The sequence below is a fragment of the Anomaloglossus baeobatrachus genome, chromosome 1 (genome assembly GCF_048569485.1).
Source record: "Anomaloglossus baeobatrachus isolate aAnoBae1 chromosome 1, aAnoBae1.hap1, whole genome shotgun sequence".
NCBI lineage: Eukaryota > Metazoa > Chordata > Amphibia > Anura > Aromobatidae > Anomaloglossus > Anomaloglossus baeobatrachus.
Genome location: NC_134353.1, coordinates 672,804,968 through 672,824,333, shown reverse-complemented (window position 1 = coordinate 672,824,333; position 19,366 = coordinate 672,804,968). Strand labels below are relative to the sequence as shown.

Here is a 19,366-nt window from a genome sequence, read left to right as displayed (position 1 = left end):
ATTATATAATTATAGAAAATTAAATAAAATATGTAAAAAGCAAATTAAGTTAGCTAAGTTTGAGACAGAGAGACTCATTGCGAGAGAAAGTAAAAATAATCCTAAAATATTCTTTAACTACATAAACAGTAAAAAACTGAAAAGCGATAGTGTTGGCCCCCTTAAAAATAGTCTTGGTGAAATGGTGGAAGGGGATGAGGGTAAAGCCAACCTGCTGAATGACTTTTTTTCTACGGTTTTTATACAAGAAAATGCCATGGCAGATGACATGACCAGTGATACCATAAATTCACCCTTGAATATTACCTGCTTAACCCAGCAGGAAGTACGCCGCCGCCTCGAAATCACTAAGGTTGACAAATCTCCGGGCCCGGATGGCATACACCCCAGAGTACTACAGGAATTGAGTTCTGTGATAGATAGACCATTATTTTTAATCTTCTCAGATTCCTTAATAACAGGGTCGGTACCGCAGGACTGGCGCATAGCAAATGTGGTGCCAATATTCAAAAAGGGGACAAAAACTGAGCCGGGAAATTATAGGCCAGTAAGTTTAACCTCTATGGTTGGTAAAATCCTTGAGGGTTTCTTGAGAGATGCTATACTGGAGTATCTCAAGAAAAATAACCTTATGACAGAGTATCAACATGGGTTTATGAGGGATCGATCCTGTCAAACTAATTTGATCAGCTTCTATGAAGAGGCAAGTTCAAGCCTGGACCAGGGAAATGCAGTTTAATGTTGTGTATATGGACTTTTCAAAAGGTTTTGATACGGTGCCACACAAAAGGTTGGTACATAAAATGAGAATAATGGGGATAGGGGAAAATATGTGTAACTGGGTTAAAAACTGGCTCAGTGATAGGAAACAAAGGGTGGTTATTAATGGTACGTACTCGGACTGGGTCTCAGTTCATAGTGGGGTACCACAGGGGTCAGTATTGGGCCCGCTTCTTTTCAACATATTTATAAATGACCTTGTTGGGGGCATGCGGAGTAGAATTTCAATATTTGCAGATGATACTAAACTCTGCAGGGTAATCAATACAGAGGAGGATAATTTTATATTACAGGGAGATTTATGTAAATTGGAGGATTGGGCTGAGAAGTGGCAATTGAAGTTTAACGTAGATAAATGTAAGGTCATGCACTTGGGTAGAGGAAATAACATTTATGATTATGTACTTAATTGTAGAATACTGGGTAAAACAGACACAGAAAAAGACTTGGGTGTATGGGTGGATGGTAAACTTCACTTTAGTGGCCAGTGTCAGGCAACTGCTGCCAGGGCTAATAAAATAATGGGATGTATTAAAAGAGGTATAAGTGTTCATGAAAAAAATATAGTTCTACCTCTGTACAAGTCACTAGTGCGACCGCACTTGGAATACTGTGTACAATTCTGGTCACCGATATATAAGAAGGACATAGCTGAACTGGAGAGGGTGCAGAGAAGAGTGACCAAGATTATTAGAGGAATGGGTGGGCTGCAATACCAAGACAGGTTATTAAACTTGGGATTATTTAGTTTGGAAAAACGAAGGCTTAGGGGGGGATCTAATCACAATGTATAAATATATGAGGGGACAGTACAGAGACCTTTCCAAAGATCTTTTTACACCTAGGCCTGCGACTGGAACACGGGGGCATCCGCTACGTCTTGAGGAAAGAAGGTTTAATCATAATCACAGACGAGGATTCTTTACTGTACGAGCAGTGAGACTATGGAACTCTCTGCCGCATGATGTTGTAATGAGTGATTCACTACTAACATTTAAGCAGAGCCTGGACGCCTTTCTTGAAAAATTTAATATTACCAGTTATGTATATTAGATTTTATGACAGGGTATTGATCCAGAGAACTAGTCTGATTGCCGGATGTGGAGTCAGGAAGGAAATTTTTTCCCCATTGGAACTTGTTTGCCACATTGGGGTTTTTTTTTGCCTTCCTCTGCATCAACATGTTAGGCTACAGGTTGAACTAGATGGACTTAGAGTCTCCCTTCAACCTTAAAAACTATGATACTATGAAGCCAGGAAGCTTAGCCAGAAAACAAATATGGCCATGCAAATGATGTCAATATGCATGACTGTTCTTTTTTTTCCCAACAGACTATAAATGGGAAATAAAACCTGCTTTTTATATCTTCCAATCCCAGTTCTCCACTTTGAATAAAAATACCTATTGCTATCTATTCTTCACTCTACCCGATGAATCGGAGACAAATAAAGAAACAGACACTTTTCTTTTAAATATATATTCTGTGTATTCAAAACCAGTTTTATTGCAATACCATCTTTGTATAATGTGTATGTGTGTGTATATGTATATATAAACAAGGTTCTGTATATACATCCATATATACACACTTCTCATGGAATAGAATTCTTTATTGGAGCAACAAACAATACAATCTGCTGCAGGTCACTGAGATGCAGGGAACATGTAAAGGCCTCTTCACAAGCATCTCCTCCTGATACAGTAGTGCGACAGTAAGTGCAAAGGATTCTGGGGCTATATACAAGTTAGTTTCTGTGCAAGAAGTTTTACAGTGGGAGTGCTACTGAGGTTTCACATATACAGAACGACTTTAGTCCTCTTAACCCATTCATTATCAGTCAGGTTTGTTTTGCGGCTCCGCTGGGGGATAACTGCACATCCTCAACTTCCAGAAGATTCTCTTGTCAGTAGTGTCACTCGGGTACACTAAATGTAAAAAAGGTACTTATGGCAATGCATTTATGTTAAAAGAAAGAAGAAGAAAAATACACCCATGTACAATCTATGCCAGGATAAAATTACCCATCGTCAAAACTAACATTTTATATAACTTCTCATTTTATATTCTGCAATACATTTGTCCCTTCAGAGAAAAGGGTTAATTAAGGAAAGTAGAGATCGTCTTATCAATCCTATTATCGCCTTCTAAATACATTACAGAGCGTGTTCCAGATTAGAATGAAAGGTCAGTTTTTATGCTTAAAATGGTGCCACACTTGGCTGTGGCCTGTGTCTGGTACTGCAATTCTTCACCACTGACGTGAATGGAAGAGAGTTGCAACACCAAACAACTCTACGGTCAACAGATAGCTAGTGATGGGCGAACACTACCATGCTCGGTACTCGTAGCGAGCAATTGGATGTTCGGTTGGGCACGACTCGTGTACAGAGTATAATGGAAGTCAATGGGTGACTCGAGAATTTTTCCACAAGATTTCCTGGAAAAATTCTCAAGTCCCCCATTGACTTGCATTATACTTGTAACACGAGTCGGGCCCACCTGAGAATCCATGTGCTCGTTACGAGTACTGAGCATGGTAGTGCTCGCTCATCACTAGAGATAGCACTTTGAGGGTACTAGAACCAGTATGTTCTTTGTAACCCTGTAATCCTCAATATGCAGAGTACAGCCCCCTATAGGAAACATAAGACATGACCGTGAATTCATGGCAAATCGAGTCTGATATTGACTTTACACACCACCTCCAGTCCGAGTTAGCAGCTGGGAAATGGGAGAAAATTATTCTAAACACCAATAAGACCTGAATGTACATTTCTTTGTGCCCTATAAATGTTGGGACTATTCCAAAAATATCCATTTGGTAAATCAAAAAGTTCTGCAAGAAGACAAAGATCTTAGAAATGCAAGGCAGGAAAAAAAAAAGACTATTGTGGAAAATCAATCATTATGCTGAAGAATTGATTGAAAGTGATATGTTTCCTTGCATAAAAGAGCATTCTGGGCAAAACTGGCACACAGATATGCCTAGAGCAGGGCTGGTGGAGTGGTACATGATGCAGGGATTGTCTATTCAGAGTTCATTAATCCCTAAATGAATACCATCCCTCACAAAGCAATACTACAGTGTATACCTCCTGTCTAAAGTATATTCCGTTAAAGGGTCTGTTAAACTCAGAAAATTCATTTTCATATTAACACGATATGGGGTGGAATGAATAATAGCTGCTTGTTCTGGAGGGTCTGCCCTGTTCCCCATTATGCTGACAACACACTCATTTGAATATGCATGGTGTAATGCTTATTTTCTCCTGCGGAGGCAGTGTAGGGAAACGGGACACTTACTACTTTGATCAGTAGATTGTAAACCAACCCAAACTAATATGCATGGATTGTCCAAAGCAAACAACCCCTTTAAGGTGTGCAATGGTTAATGCTTTAGTTCTCCACAGATTTAACCCGCTCTCTGCCAGACAGCACAATATACTTCACAATTATCAGCTTGTGATGCTTTTATCATACCTTTTCTGTACATCTTAATTTTGCAAAATCATTTTTCCTATCACTATCTGGTTTAAAACACAGTTCATTACCTGACAGAGTTGAGAGATACATCAGTTAGTCCATAGCATTTTTTTTACAATGCAGATAACATACTAATGGTCATCGCGTGCAACCCCAGACATGGTAGTCTTAAAGGTCCTCAATTAAAGCTGACATTGAAAGTACACGTCATGTGAAACTGATGCCGAATCTCACAGGTCTACAATTATTGCTGCTTCAGCCTTCTTCCGTCCAGTTTGTTGCCAGGTAGAACCAAGTTTCACAAGCATGATTTGCTATAAGGCAACAATATGGAGTTTGAATTAGCTCGTCCATTGTGGATCAGACTGCATGAACGGAGGCGGAGGAAGAGTTAATGGTTGTTGCATGAAAGAGCAGGGCCGGATTTACACAGCTAGATAAACAAATTGGGCAATTTTAGCTTTTTAGAATTATCGCATTGTGCTTTTACAATATCTACCCTCCATCTGCCTCCAATAGACATCAGCCTACTGGATTCTACAATAAATCCAACCCTGTTAAAAATGCACATATAGGCACAAGAATAAGATCTGACTCGGAAACATGCAAAAATAAAAAACTATTTGTGACGAAGAAGACAAGTATAACCAGCACACAGAGGGAAGCCGATCGGTATATGAAAGACACTGACAGACTATGACTATTGGGTCATGCAGAAGATGGAGGTGAAGGATATGTAAAACCATGCCTATATTATGGGAACAGTTATATGGTGCATCATGGAAGCATAAAGAATAGTTATTATAGAGTCAGTTAAAGAGTGGTAGCCAATGATAATATGCAAGAAAAAAAAAAATAAAATAAAATATTGGTGTCCATGATAACAGAGAGCACATATTCGACACTAAAACAGCATTGTGCAGAGGCCAAAATAAAAGCAAGGAGAACATAACATACAATGTGTTCATTCTGACATTCTCTTTCCTATTAACAATTTTTAAAAATTATTTTACAAAAGTAGTCAAGCATTTTTTGTTGTTATTGGCAGTAAACATTTTGTTCTTTCTATATATATATATTTATATACTCTGGGACGAATAAATCATCTGGATAGTGAATTACAATATTCTAAGCGACATAAAAGATAAATTCATTTGTGAAATTGATTTTTTTTTCTCCATAAACAAATACAAAAGTCAGTCTTTTTCTCCAATCATTCTACATTGAGTCTTCCGCATACAGAACATGATTACACATTCGCTCCACTGACAGGCGCTAGCGGCCACTGTCCTGATTCCCTCCATATCAATAGGTCATCAGGAGGCATGACCTTTGGCTTTTGTACAGCTCTGTTTCAAGTAGGTATCCTTTTCAGTTTTAAAGTGACATATCTCTTCTACAATAAAATACATTTTTGTTTGTATCTGTGTAAGTACGAAGCAGCTTTTTTTCCGCAAAAATGGGAAGGCACGGAACACGTTGCAGTTGAGATGAAGCAAGACAGCAGAAAGGTGTGCATCTGTAGGGCTGGGTGGATTAAGGCTTATGTTAAACTGCTGTGTCCTCTTCTGGTTGAGTGTTGGTTCTAGAAGGAAAAAAATATTTTTTGTTTTTTTACAGAGTTAAAAGACCATAAAATATTATAGCAAAGGAGACATAAAAATTAAAACACATTTAGACTATAAAATGTCACCATATCAACTACCATATCTGGGCACCTCAAGGTGAAGCAGCAAGGTGAAACACATCAGCTTGGATTTCTGGTAAACTGATTATTTTGCTTTTCACCATTTTTGAGCATTTTATGATTTGTATTGAAGACATTATAACTAGTGATGGGCAATTAATAACTATTTATGTTCAGATTGTTCGTAACAAATCCCAAAGTCCTATTCCGGTATTCATCACGAATAAGGAACCTAATGAAAGTCAATGGGGAACCTGCGCATTGTTCTTGTTGTGACAAATATTGGAATAGTACTTGGTATTCGGTAAGCTTTATCCAAACACTTAAGCCCCCGTCACACATAGCGATATCGCTGGCGAAATCGCTGAAACGTCACAGGTTTTGTGACGTGCCAGCGATGTCGCTGTGTGTGACACACAGCAGCAAGCGGGCCCCTGCTGCAAGGTCGCTGATCGTTACAAAACGATCAGGACCTTTTTTTGCTCGTTGGTCTCCCGCTGTGCAACACGCATCGGCGTGTTTGACTGCGGGAGACCAACGAGCACAGACTCTATAAGCAGCGTACGCTGGTAACCAGGGTAAATATCGGGTAACTAAGCAAAGCGCTTTGCTTGGTTACCCGATATTTACCCTGGTTACCAGCGTACACCGCATACAGGCTGACAGTGCTGGCTCCCTGCACACATGTACCCTGGCTACGTGTGCAGGGAGCCAGCACTGTCAGCCTGTAAGTAGTGTACGCTGGTAACCAGGGTAAATATCGGGTAACCAAGCAAAGCGCTTTGCTTAGTTACCCAATATTTACCCTGGTTACCAAGCGCAGCATCGTTACACGAGTCGCTGGTGGCTGGTGAGATCTGCCTGATTGACAGCTCACCAGCGACCATGTAGCGACGCACCAACGATCCCTGCCATGTCTGATCCCTGGTGGAATTGTTAGTGCGTCGCTACGTGTGACAGGACCCTAATAGTTACTATTTGCACATCACGAATTATAACCTTGGCAATTTAATAAGTTCATCAAAGTGCAGTAATAATGTATTTTTGCCACTCATTGTTATTTATTGGCCTGTATGTACCCCAAATTGGCTAGATTTATATGATATTTTTCTTATCCCTCAAACAGATTGTTTTAATCCCCTTTTACCGGTTTTACCATCATGTTTTCTCAAAGTTAGCCATGTTCTAAAAAAAATTGTTATGTCTATATATATATATATAGTGGATTGCTTATTACTGGTGTTTTTTCAGCTTACGCAAACTAAGGGAGTTTACCATTTTTGGGGTTCTTTAAAAAAGTACCTATTAAAAGTCTGTGGTTGTCTATTTTAATTAAAGGCAAACTGTCACCAATGTTTGCCCCTACAACAAGATTCTCTCAGATGGGGTAGCAGAGACCCTGATTCCAGTGATGTGTCACACTGGGCTGCTTGCTTCAATTTTGATAAAATCACTGTTTTGTTTTCATACTTACATATATGTAAGTGCCCAGGCAGCTCTGTAGAACATAAAAAAAAACAGCTTTATTATACTCACCTGTGGGGTAGTCCTGTCCGATAGGTGTCGCTGGTCTCGGTCTGGCGCCTCCTCTCTTCTTGCGATCACCATCCTCCTTCCCAACTCCGTGTGGATGACGCATCCTACATCATCCACACAGAGGCCTCTATTGTGGTCCTGCACAAGTGCACTTTGATCTGCCCTGCTGAAGGCAGATGAAAGTATTGAAGTGCGCATACGTGGGCGGGCTTTGCCCTTCCCCCTGCACATTACAGTACTTTGCTCTGCCCTCAGCAAGACAGATCAAAGTGCACTCGTGTAGGAGCGCAATAGAGGCCTCTGTGTGGATGATGTAGGATGCGTCATCCACATGGAGCTGGGAAGGAGGACTGTGATCGCAAGAAGAGAGGAGGCGCCAGACCGAGACCAGCGACACCTCTCGGACCAGGCCACCCCACAGGTGAGCAAAATAAAGGGCCAGCCTCAGAGGTAAATTCTGGGCATAATCTAACAAGCCCTATCCCTATTACACTGGGCTCCGATAAACACGCTGCTCCCAAGTCATCCTGAAAATAAATAATTTACCAAATTCAACAACACCCATACGTCTGAATATGCAGCAAGAATTACTGTTTAGCACATTGCTTTCACAAGAGTAATAATTTTGCACTCTCCTAATTACACGGAATAGAAACACCTCCACGTTAGCAACAAGAAATGTTTTGCTGGAAATGTTAATTAGGTCATTAGAAATTATTTTTAAACCCATTTATTGTTCGTTAGTGGTTTGAAACTTTGTTTAACATACAAGTGTCTAAAAGAATACCTGTTAGTAGGATCAACACTCCTAAGTCATCAATATGGGCATGGAGGTTATACGAAGATAAATAAAGCTACTTTGATATATTTAGTATCTTATTGCCAAGAAATGCACATTTTTCTCTTATGTAAATGAGCTGTTAAGATCTATGGGCCGGTTATAGAGCTCAACGAGAATCTGCCTCCAGAGCTTATCATAAATTAAAGGGGGTGCTACCAATGTGATCTGTGATGGCTGACAATCTGTCCTCTGGATCTCACTGCAGAGCGGAGTATGATTATAACGGACATAGTGCGGCAACAAACACATCTTCAATTGTCCTCTCATGGTGCATCAGTGTTGCAATACAGCGGAGCTGTGAGACCTGCAGCTGAAAATGTGTTTGCAATGAGACGTTCAGTTCTATTGTACTGTGTTAGTTACATGTCTCACAGTAGTAAAGCCTGCTCTGGAGGTAGATTCTCAGGGAGATCTGGGTCCAGCCCAGAGATCTTAACAGCTCATTTACATATTAAGAATGAATGGGTTTCTCTGGAATAAGACATTGGATCACTGATATCAAGGTATAATTTTATTAAGCTTCCGATGACGTATATGCCCATATAGATGGTTTAAGAGGGTTGAGAGTTTCCTTTTAAGATGAAAGAATATTGCATATAGAATACCATTTATAATACATTGCTGCATTATGGTATAAGGTGAATATTTTCATTGAAAGTGGTTTCTTCTAATGGCAAATAGTCTGAGAGAATCATTTACTTTACCCTGCAGCACAGCCACTAAACACTGCCTTTTCCACTATATAGATTTGTTTGTTTTTTCCAAGCATACCTGTTAACTGTGGTTCTCATATTGGCTCTGTCTCTTCTTTGATTTCAGCTCCTTTAACCACTGTGGAGATTCACTTGCCCCCCTGGAAGCCCAAAAATAGAAATACTCAGTATGTTCAGCTTATTTCTATTATGTAACTTGTCAAAGGTTTTGTCTTTACGGCTACACGGGGAACACAATCTTTACTGTCAAATTGAAACACGGGTCAAGCCCTGATATGCTAAAACTGACCACATTTGTTTTACACTAGCTGATGCTGGCCATTAAATGACCAATGACTGATCAGCTTTGTCAGACACTTAATGGCCTGTTTAGACAGGCCGCCCACATTTCCCATGCACACAGAATTGATCGGTAATTCACTATTCAGTGCGCATAGACTGTCATTGTTCTTTTCAGCAGATATCCTGATTACACAGGTTGATGTGCTGCCGATAACTTTTACCAGATGAGCGAGAATTTTGCCTCTTCATCAGATGATCGACAGACTTTATGCTGGCCGATTATCAAGAAACAAGCATTCAAGGAACACTCATTAATAATAATTGGCCGGAATAAATGCACCTTTAATGACATCGGTAATCAATTTCCTGTTAAGACCCAGTCACACTAAGCAACTTACCAGCGATCCCAACAATGATAGGGATCGCTGGTTAGTTGCTAGGAGGTTGCTGGTGAGATGTCACACTGCGACGCTCCAGCGATCCCACCAGCAACCTGACCTGGCAGGGATCGCTGGAGCGTCGCTACACAAGTTGCTGGTGAGCTCATCAGCAACCAGTGACCAGCCCCCAGCGCCGCGTGGAAGATGCTGCGCTTGGTAACTAAGGTAAATATCGGGTAACCAACCCGATATTTACCTTGGTTACCAGCGCACGGAGCTACACGTGCAGAGAGCAGGGAGCAGCGCACACTGAGCGCTGGCTCCCTGCTCTCCTAGTTACAGCACACATCGGGTTAATTACCCGATGTGTGCTGCAGCTACATGTGCACAGAGCAGGGAGCAGCGCACAATGCTTAGCGCTGGCTCCCTGCTCTCCTAGCTACAACACACATCGGGTTAATTAACCCGATGTGTCCTGCAGCTACATGTGCACAGAGCAGGAGCCGCCACTGACAGTGAGAGCGGCGGAGGCTGGTAACAAAGGTAAATATCGGGTAACCAAGGACAGGGCGTCTTGGTTACCCGATGTTTACTGTGGTTACCAGCCTCCGCAGAAGCCGGCTCCTGCTGCCTGCACATTTAGTTGTTGCTGTCTCGCTGTCACACACAGCGATGTGTGCTTCACAGCGGGACAGCAACAACTAAAAAATGGCCCAGGACATTCAGCAACAACCAGCGACCTCACAGCAGGGGCCAGGTTGTTGCTGGATGTCACACACAGCAACATCGCTAGCAACATTGCTGCTACGTCACAAAAGTTGTTCGTTAGCAGCGATGTTGCTAGCGATGTTGCTTAGTGTGACGGGGCCTTTAGGTGACATCTGCCATGAAAGCAAACAAATAACAGGGAGCGGTAGAGAGGGGTGTTCAAATGCCGCGCTGAATGATCACTATTCAGATGATCAGATTAATGTATCTTTATTTTCATACAGGTCTACGCGTTTCAGGAGCTTCTGCCCCCTTCCTCAGGAACGTCAAGCACAAAGAGAAACATCAAATCTCAATTCTCTTTGTGCTTGACGGTCCTGAGGAAGGGGGCAGAGGCTCCTGAAACGCGAAGACCTGTATGAAAATAAAGATACATTAATCTGATCATCTGAATAGTGATCATTTGGCACGGCATTTGAACACCCCTCTCTACCTCTCCCTGTTATCTGCCGTTTTTGGGTGGCTGCAGCCTTTGATCAATTCTACATGCGATTACAGTTGTTGTGACTCTCACAACTACAATTGGTGAGTAGTTTCACTCCCCTCCCTCCACCCCGTACATATTGGGGTAAGTCCCTATTTTGATTTTGTGCTTTCTCTCCACAGTTTTTTCTTCTCCATGAAAGCAAACAACTTGGCACACTTCTCGCAAAATAGATTAGTTGTGGCAGCTTTTCATTGCATCCTGATCTTATCATACCAAAACATATTGAAAGATCTGGAGATAGCTATCAACTGGTAAAAGAGAGAAATCAGGAACAACTGACCGCTCTTGTATGTCCGCAGAGGTTGGCAACAGTTTGACACCCAGTGTTCCTTGGGGGAGAGGAGATTTTGGCGACCTTGAAGGCTGAGCAGAAGTCTGAGGTGAAGAAGGCTGAGTTGAAGATTCACTACCGCTCTCGGTCTCTTGCCTTTTTCGAAGTTGGGCCTATTGAAAACACACAATTAGTATTTAAAGTGATTATACAATTCAAGATACTATTTTAGAAAAAAACAAAAGGAAATGTTTTCTTGACAATTAGTAATATGTTACAAATCTTAATTTTTCTAAAGACCCTGAGAAAATCAAATCAGATTGGATTCTATTGGTAATCCAACCACTTTTATGCTCCACTGCTTCTGTACAATGGTGACATACGCTCCTAATGTAAACACTCAAAAGAAACTGAAAAATAAAACTAATGATTTTACATTATACGCCAATATCTTCACCCTAATCAGTTTTTAGAATAGCAAATGTCTGTGTGGGTCTCTGTGTGTGTGTCTCTGTGTGTGTGTCTCTGTGTGTGTGTCTCTGTGTGTGTAAACTGATGGCACTGACGTAAAGTGTTTTTTTTATACGTACAAAAAAAAAAATACTGAAAAAGTTATGATTCACAACTGATTCACTTACCATTAGAGTGGAGTGGTCCATCCCAGGAAACATTGGCATCCTCTGAGACGGCAGTGACGACCTTTGAGGCTTTTCTTCTGCCTCATCAACCTCATCTTTTATCTCAGGCTTCTCAGGTTTGTCTTCTGAAATACCAAACACAGAAAAACCCCAATAATAATTTACATTTTTTTCCCCCAGAGATATACAGTAAAGAAGGGGAAAAACAAACTGATGCACCAAGTTATGCCTATTGCAGGGCCAGAAAATTGTACCAGGCCCTTGAACCCTGCATGCAGTACAGAAGTCTGTCCACAATTTTTTTTTATAGGGTATGGCCTCCATTTCACTACTTGCTAATGTAGAGATGCATTTTATATAAAATATCGAGTAACTTTGTAAACGTATTGCTTTATTTATTTTGCATTGATCCTGAAAACACAACTAAAAGCATAATTATATGGGATATTAAAATAAAAACAAAATCCCATGATATTAATTTAGTGCATACTGTTTTACAATACATTAGTAGCAGAAAAGTGCACTAATGAACACCTAGTCTAAGTGTGAATGAACCCCAATGGCGGTTCAAGTGAAAATATATTCAAGATAAGGATAACTAAAGCAATGCATTTGTAAAGCTCCCCAATAAGATACGTAGAATAATGCAAATTTTATAATACAAATACACACTCCTAAACGGTGAAATGGCAAACATGCTAATAATGTGCATATGTTAACAAAAACGGAAACCAAATTTTCAAAACATCTTGATCTATTCAGTAGTGATTCAGTGTCACATGCAAAAGTTCCCGCACTTACACGCCTTGGCATGTTATCAATGAGTTTGTGTCTAAGGAATCTTCTGCCACGCTGAATGCACTTTGGCATGTAAATCATCAAGATCCACTGGTGGCAGCTTCCTTTGAAATTGCCGACAAATGATGTCCCAGATGTTCTCGAAGGGAAACAATTCCAGAGACTCTGCAGACCATGGTACCATGTTTAGGCTACTAGGGCTGCTCACAGTTGAACTAACAACATGTCTGGTGTTAGCGTGTTAAAAAATTGGCTCCTTGGACACTTTTATTTGTTGATGGAATCAGTAGTACAACTATTTCAATGTAACACTGAGCTGTTCGTCAACCTGGAATGAAAACTAAAGGGGTCCAACTACTGTACTTTATGCCACCCCACACCATAATCCCAGAAGTAGGAACGGTGTCATGTTCCCTCTAGAAAGCCTCTTATGATAATGCCCATGTAGTCTCCAGACCAATGTTCGATGATCATTGATTCCAAGACAACAGCAGGACTCAGGGTGCTGTTTGAGTTTTTCATGGGCCAACCAGACTTGACAAAGATTAAATATCGGATGTGTTTATATTTTTTATGCAAACCACTAGGTCCACAAAAATGTATGGTTATGTGAACTGTCCCAAAGACTATAATGGAGAATAAAAAAATATAGATAGACCTAGTACGTAAAAAAAGGACATATCAATGAGGCATTATTCAAAAAAGATGAGTAACACAAATAGAAATATATAGGCCCAGATTAAGTAAGGCTGGCGTATTGTATGCCTGACTTAAAAGAGATTATTCTGGACTTTGGTTATTATGGGGCTGAGAAATTATTGGCAAATAGTTGCTAAATACCTGCCCGTTCTGCCCTGCGATGATCTCTCCCAGCTCAGGTGGTGATCTCCTGCTTTCCTTGAATTCACTGCAATAGAGCAACGCTTCCTTTTCCGGTCTGCACTATCGATGGGGTATCACGGCTGACCTGACGAGATTCAGATTGACAACTGGCTCCCTGCAGTTTGGGAGCTGGCTTCCCACTGCCAATCAGCACGACATCAGCAATGACACTCCACCTATGAACAGAGTGGAAGAGAAGCTGGCTTGCCAACATGACGTTATTGGTAGCAGAGTCGCCGGCAGGAGCGGTCCATGGCAACTCAGATTCGGCAGAGATTGAAATCGGACGGAACAGGCAGGTAGTTAGAAACAGCCTGCCAGTAAGTTCTCAGCTCCATATGAAAAAAATAACTAGAGTCCCAGATAATCCCTTAAATCAATTTGGAGCATTTCACTCCTTCTTAATCTAAAACAAGGCATTCAACTCCTAATGAGTTTGGTGCAGCTTTCATTTTCCGTGTGCTACCGCAAGAAATTTACATTTCTGTTGTAATTTGCCACTTTTTTGCTGTTAACTATAACAAATTTGTTAGCTGCCGTCATTCCAGCTAAGCTCTAATGTATTTTCAGAAAGTTTATGGAGCTGGTCATGGGTGGGGTTACAACTCGAGGTCACAAAAATGTAGGGTTATTGAGAGTTATAGTGTACTTGGACATCAACAACTGCACTAGGCAATTCAGGCAGATGAGGAGAGATACTTTTCATTTATCACCATCTAAACAGTAAAAGAAAGATCAAGCACATACGTGTGCAGCCAACTAAGTTATCAAGTATAGGCAATCTATTTTCCTCCTATTTGGTAATGTTTTTGTGTACGGGCAAATATGTTCTTGAGTGTTGTGGTGGAAGATTGATGATTGGTCTAGCAGAAATCCATAAACTATCGTCCATCACATTTACACTGTAATTTACAACTGGTATTGACTATTTAACTGTTTGCGTGTCAGGCAGGATGGATAGCTTTAATGGATTGTGCTCCCATCAACAATCCAAGCTGCTACCTTTCCAACCAGTATCTGTTTTATACCAGGGTATTTCCACAAGACGACAAATAATATTCCTGAAAAAATTAAGTACAATATATTTTCCACATAATATTACCTTCAATCCCCCCAAATACACACTATACAAGGCTTAATTGTTGACAGGTTAAAGGGATATTCCCATCTACAAGATCCTATCCCACTTTGTAGTAGGTGTGATAATATTAGCAAATACCTCCAATTAGAAATGTAGTACATTTCTCCTGATATATCCATGCTCTTATCTCACGTACAGGGCACTGCAGCTTGGATATCCATGGTTATGACCACAAGCAACTAACTGTTACTAAGTTATAAGCTGCAATGCCCTGCACATGATGTAAGAGGCATGGCTATATCAGAAGAACTATACTACATTTCTAATTGGAGGCATTTGTTAAGATTATTACACCTACTACATATTGGGATAGGATCTTTTAGATGGAAATACCCCTTTAATGGAAAAGTTGTCAAGGGATGCGCAGGAGTTATTGAAGGAGTGTCTGTCTCAATCTGATCATGTTCAGCTTATTTCCTCCAGCATTAATCATACAGATCCTTGGACCTGTAATGTAAAGTTGTGTTTCCTCTACTGTCCAAAGGGCCACTTAGCATAAAGAAGCATCTGTCCTAATGATTGGAATGGAATATTTGTCTACTCAATTCTTAGGCTGCCTTTAGAGGATTGCCAGCTGCAGTACCATTAACATTTCCAATCAAGTATAGTCGCTTCTGATGATCGGGAGTTACCTGTGGTATCAGTGAACATCCAAGGACTGTCTGTATCCTCAATCACTGCTAGTTGGCTGCTGGACAGCAAAAGTCGGCTTCTGCGCTGTGACTGGCTAGGTGCACGACGCTGGCTCTTCCGACTAAGCTGCACCCTGTTCTTGAGTGCTGTGGAGTCTAAGACTGAAGTTTGCTGTGAAGGAAACAACAGAGATTTCACTACAATGCTCCTGCTCTAAGCAATTTTACAAGTGGTATAATACCCTTGAAATAACAGTTCAATGAATTAGTATTGCAGGGCATGTGAGCTAAATATTACTACTGTTCCAAAGAAAGAAGCTTTTGTTTTACACCAACTGTAATGAAATTAGCGAATTTAATTTTAACTGTAAAGATTATAAGAACACTTATGTCTATCATACTTGGACATTAGTTAATTTATACAAATTAAGTTAAAAAGCATCAGAAGGGTTGTGCTAGGGCCAGTAAAGAGCACGTCATGAGATCGGATGATTTCATCCACTGCCCAAGTCTATAGTATGTCAGGCGAACAATCACTGGATTCTCAGAAATGGGAAAGATGTGGTCTACTAGATCAACAAGCTGGAAATACGTCACTGGCGGAATAACACAAGCAACATGGCTTTCACATCCTCATAGCTGCAAATCTTCAATTTCAGGTAAAGTCTAAGCCCGGACTGCTTGCTCCATAGGGGCTCAAGGGAGGGCGACATGACTAAGGAGGGATGCTAGGCCGTTGAGGTTTAGCAAGTGTTTAAATTTAGGGTCATTTTGTGCGGGAAAACTGTAGGGTGAGGTTGAAAGAGCAATTAGGTTGTCACCCTATGGGATTGGTCAGGGGATGGGCTTTAGGGCAGTATATAGGGCCAGGCTCAGGGGGGCTATTTGGTACCTGACCCATATCGTCCCATATCGTGGCTGACGTCCAGAATTCTCCCGCTCACCGGCCCCTAATTTTGAGTTTTGGAGTTCAGGAAGGAATGGGTAGGATTTTGTTTTGTTGCAGCAGTAGGCAGAAATGAGTGAGCGGGGTATTAGAAAATGGTGGATTGCACAAAAGAACGGTTGGGGGGGACCCAGTGCACAGGAACGAGTTACCCTCAGTGGTGCAATAGTTATGTTCGGTCTTAATATGGATCCTTTGGGGGCTGAGGTCTCAGCGGGATATTGGTTGGGCAGCACTCTGCTAGGTGCCTTTGAGCCAGTGTGGTGTGGCTAAGGGCAGGAGTCGGAGCTGGTGTTGCAATTGAGTGTAATGGGAACCTTCATTTACCCCTCCGCCTTTCGGGTTGGAATGTTATATATTGATGCTTATAAAAGTTTATTTATCATTTGTTGTTATTTAATAAACAGGGCTGCTGTGGCCTTTACATTCAACGTCGCACAGTGTTGTGTCTTATTTTAGGTAAAGATTCGGGAGCGGGGTGGGGTGGGATGATTGCCATATGGTATGGGAAGGCCTTTTGGTCAGACTTTCCGGAGTCAAGCCTGTATCAAACTGCATAGCACAATAATGTACTGCATGGGACTGATGTGCAGTTAGACTCATAGGTAAGGTTACCCAATCTCATTAATTTGTGATCACTGGATTTGCACCCATTTTGCAGACTTTGGGCACTACTATATGAAATGCTATGTCAGCCAACTGTGCCCTTCGTCCAGCATTCTTTCTTTAAAAACTGATCAGTTGCAGGATGCCCCTGTAGCACAGATAACATTCTCCCATGCAAAGTTCTAATGACCGAAATCAGCACAGGAAGAGGATGTTACACACAACAGCTGCTGATTGGCTGCTGGGAGGTGACTTCCTGCTTCCATCAGACATGGAGGAAGCAAGGAACTATGATATTGCAGGCATATCCACATGGACCTACATTGGTGTAGGATTCTGCGGGAATGACCATCACGAAATTCAGAAGCTGAGCTCAAGATTGGGAAGAACATCTGATGTCCTCTCCCTTTAGCTTCCTATAGCTTGCAATCAAACATAAAAATAGATTAAATGATTGGTTAAAAAAAAAAAAAATGCAGCCTTCAATAACAATATTTACTAAAATGTCCTCCATTCATCTTAAAGAATTGTATCTGAATTTCATATTCTTTGGCTGCTATAAATACATTTTTCCAAATGTTTCTTACATCCATGAAGGAGAAATCTGGTGCTTTGGCTTCATGAAAAGACGGTGTGCTTGCTGTGCCATCGGTGGAATCCAGGTCCATGCTTGATCTATCCAGACTTCCATCATGGACTTCAGTGATCGAATCATGCTGGTCAGTCTCGGTGTGGGACAGGGAGGACAAGCGGCTGTGTGACTGCTGTTTGCGGCAGCTGATGTTATCGTATGATGAAGATTCTTGCACAAAGCTGCAATGGAGAAAGGCAATATAATTAATAAATTTACTACTCTAGAATTCTTTACAAGCATTTTAATTGTTTATTGCTTCTGCATGAAAGATATACAGAAAGAAAGACATGTCTAAGTCTATATCCAGAGTAGATTTGTTTTCAAATGGGAAAAAAATACATTTAGTGAACAGCAGAGGGCAGCCAAGTCCCGCAAATACAGTGAGGGTTCCGCATACTATGCACAATGACCCAGCATAAATGCAGGAAGCTGCAGTGTTTACGTTAACCATTTCTCTGTTTCCTATTGATCTAAGGAGAGGAAATATTGGTTGTGTTAGCAGATCCAAAACATCCCCCTACTAGCTAAATCATGCGGGTGCTGCAAGAGAATAATCGCAAAGCTGTCGTGAAAATAATAACAATGACTAAAGTGAGCACCCTCCTAAGTCTCAACCATACCTGGGGAACGCTGGAATTCTGTTAATGTCCAATCAGTTTGCCAATATAATGGTTAGATGTAATGCCCTATTGGGCTGCTGTAGCCACAGAGCCTGTACATCAGTGTGAGGAGGCTGTACAGCTCCTTGGTACGGAGGCGTTTGCTATACTTCCACAGTACATACTGAATCTGAGGGAGCACACTGCAATTTTATTTCTGCCAGATTTTTAAAGAAAACGTGTGACTCCATATACAGCGGGTAAAATAAGAATTCAACATGTCAGCAATTTTCTAAGTAAATACATTCCTAAAGGTGCTATTGACATACATGTATCACCAGATGTCGGTAACAACCAATCCACACAAGCAAAGAAATCAAACCATATATGTCCAAAAATGAAAGTATGTGTAATAATGAGAAATGACAGGGAAAAAAGTAAAGTATTGCACACAAGAAGAAAGATTTTTGCAAAAAGCCATGACACCAGCTGAAATCACTAATTAGAAAGCAATCCTGCCACTTAGTGAAAAATAATATCAGCTGGTTCAACTGATGGCCTATAAAAAGGTGTCTCATTACCAAGAAGCCACACAAGAAACAAGTCATGATAGGTAAAACCAGTGAGCTGTATCAGGACCATCGCAACTTTAATGTTGCAAAATGCACTGATGGCATTTGTTACAAAAGAATTTGTTTACTACTGTAGGCTCAAGTGAACAATGTTGGGTTATAATCCTGAAGTGGAAAGAACATCATTTTTCCATACACTGGCCATGACCAGATGCTCCCCGCAAGATTTCAGACAAAGGAGTAAAAATAATTATCAGAAGAGTTGCCCAAGAGCCAAAAGCCACTTTAGGAGAGCTACCAAAAGACCTGGAATAAGCAGGTACCGTTGTTTCAAAGAAAACAATACGTAATGCACTGAACCTCCATGACCAGTATGCTTGCTCACCACGCAAGACTGCATTACTAAACAAAAAGAATACTCAAGAGAGTTTAACGTTTGCTCAGCAACATTTAGACAAGCCTGTGAAATCCTAGGAGAATATAGTCTGGTCAGATGGGAACAAAATTGAACTCTTTGTTTGCCACAATACACATGTTTGGAGGCTATAAGGCACTGTATATCACCTCAAAAACACCATACCAACGATTAAGTTTGGAGGAGAGCATATCATGATGTGGGGCTGTTTTGCAGCATACAGTACTGGCAAACTTCATACAATTGAAGGAAGGATGAATGGACAATTGTAAA

General features: G+C 40.9%; 1 protein-coding gene across 1 annotated transcript in view; it reads right to left on the bottom strand.

Moving 5' to 3' along the window:
- Nucleotides 1–2,242: 2,242 nt before the first annotated feature.
- The window catches only part of KIAA1671 (KIAA1671 ortholog), a 271,372-nt gene continuing 254,248 nt past the window's right edge, over nt 2,243–19,366 (bottom strand). Inside the window, exons 7-12 of the mRNA XM_075320058.1 lie at nt 17,461–17,686; nt 15,322–15,493; nt 11,869–11,993; nt 11,240–11,403; nt 9,101–9,182; nt 2,243–5,850 (exon numbers count right to left, since the gene is read on the bottom strand). Coding sequence (XP_075176173.1) covers nt 9,104–9,182; nt 11,240–11,403; nt 11,869–11,993; nt 15,322–15,493; nt 17,461–17,686 — 766 coding nt within the window. The 3' untranslated portion in view covers nt 2,243–5,850; nt 9,101–9,103. The remainder of the gene's footprint in view (nt 5,851–9,100; nt 9,183–11,239; nt 11,404–11,868; nt 11,994–15,321; nt 15,494–17,460; nt 17,687–19,366) is intronic.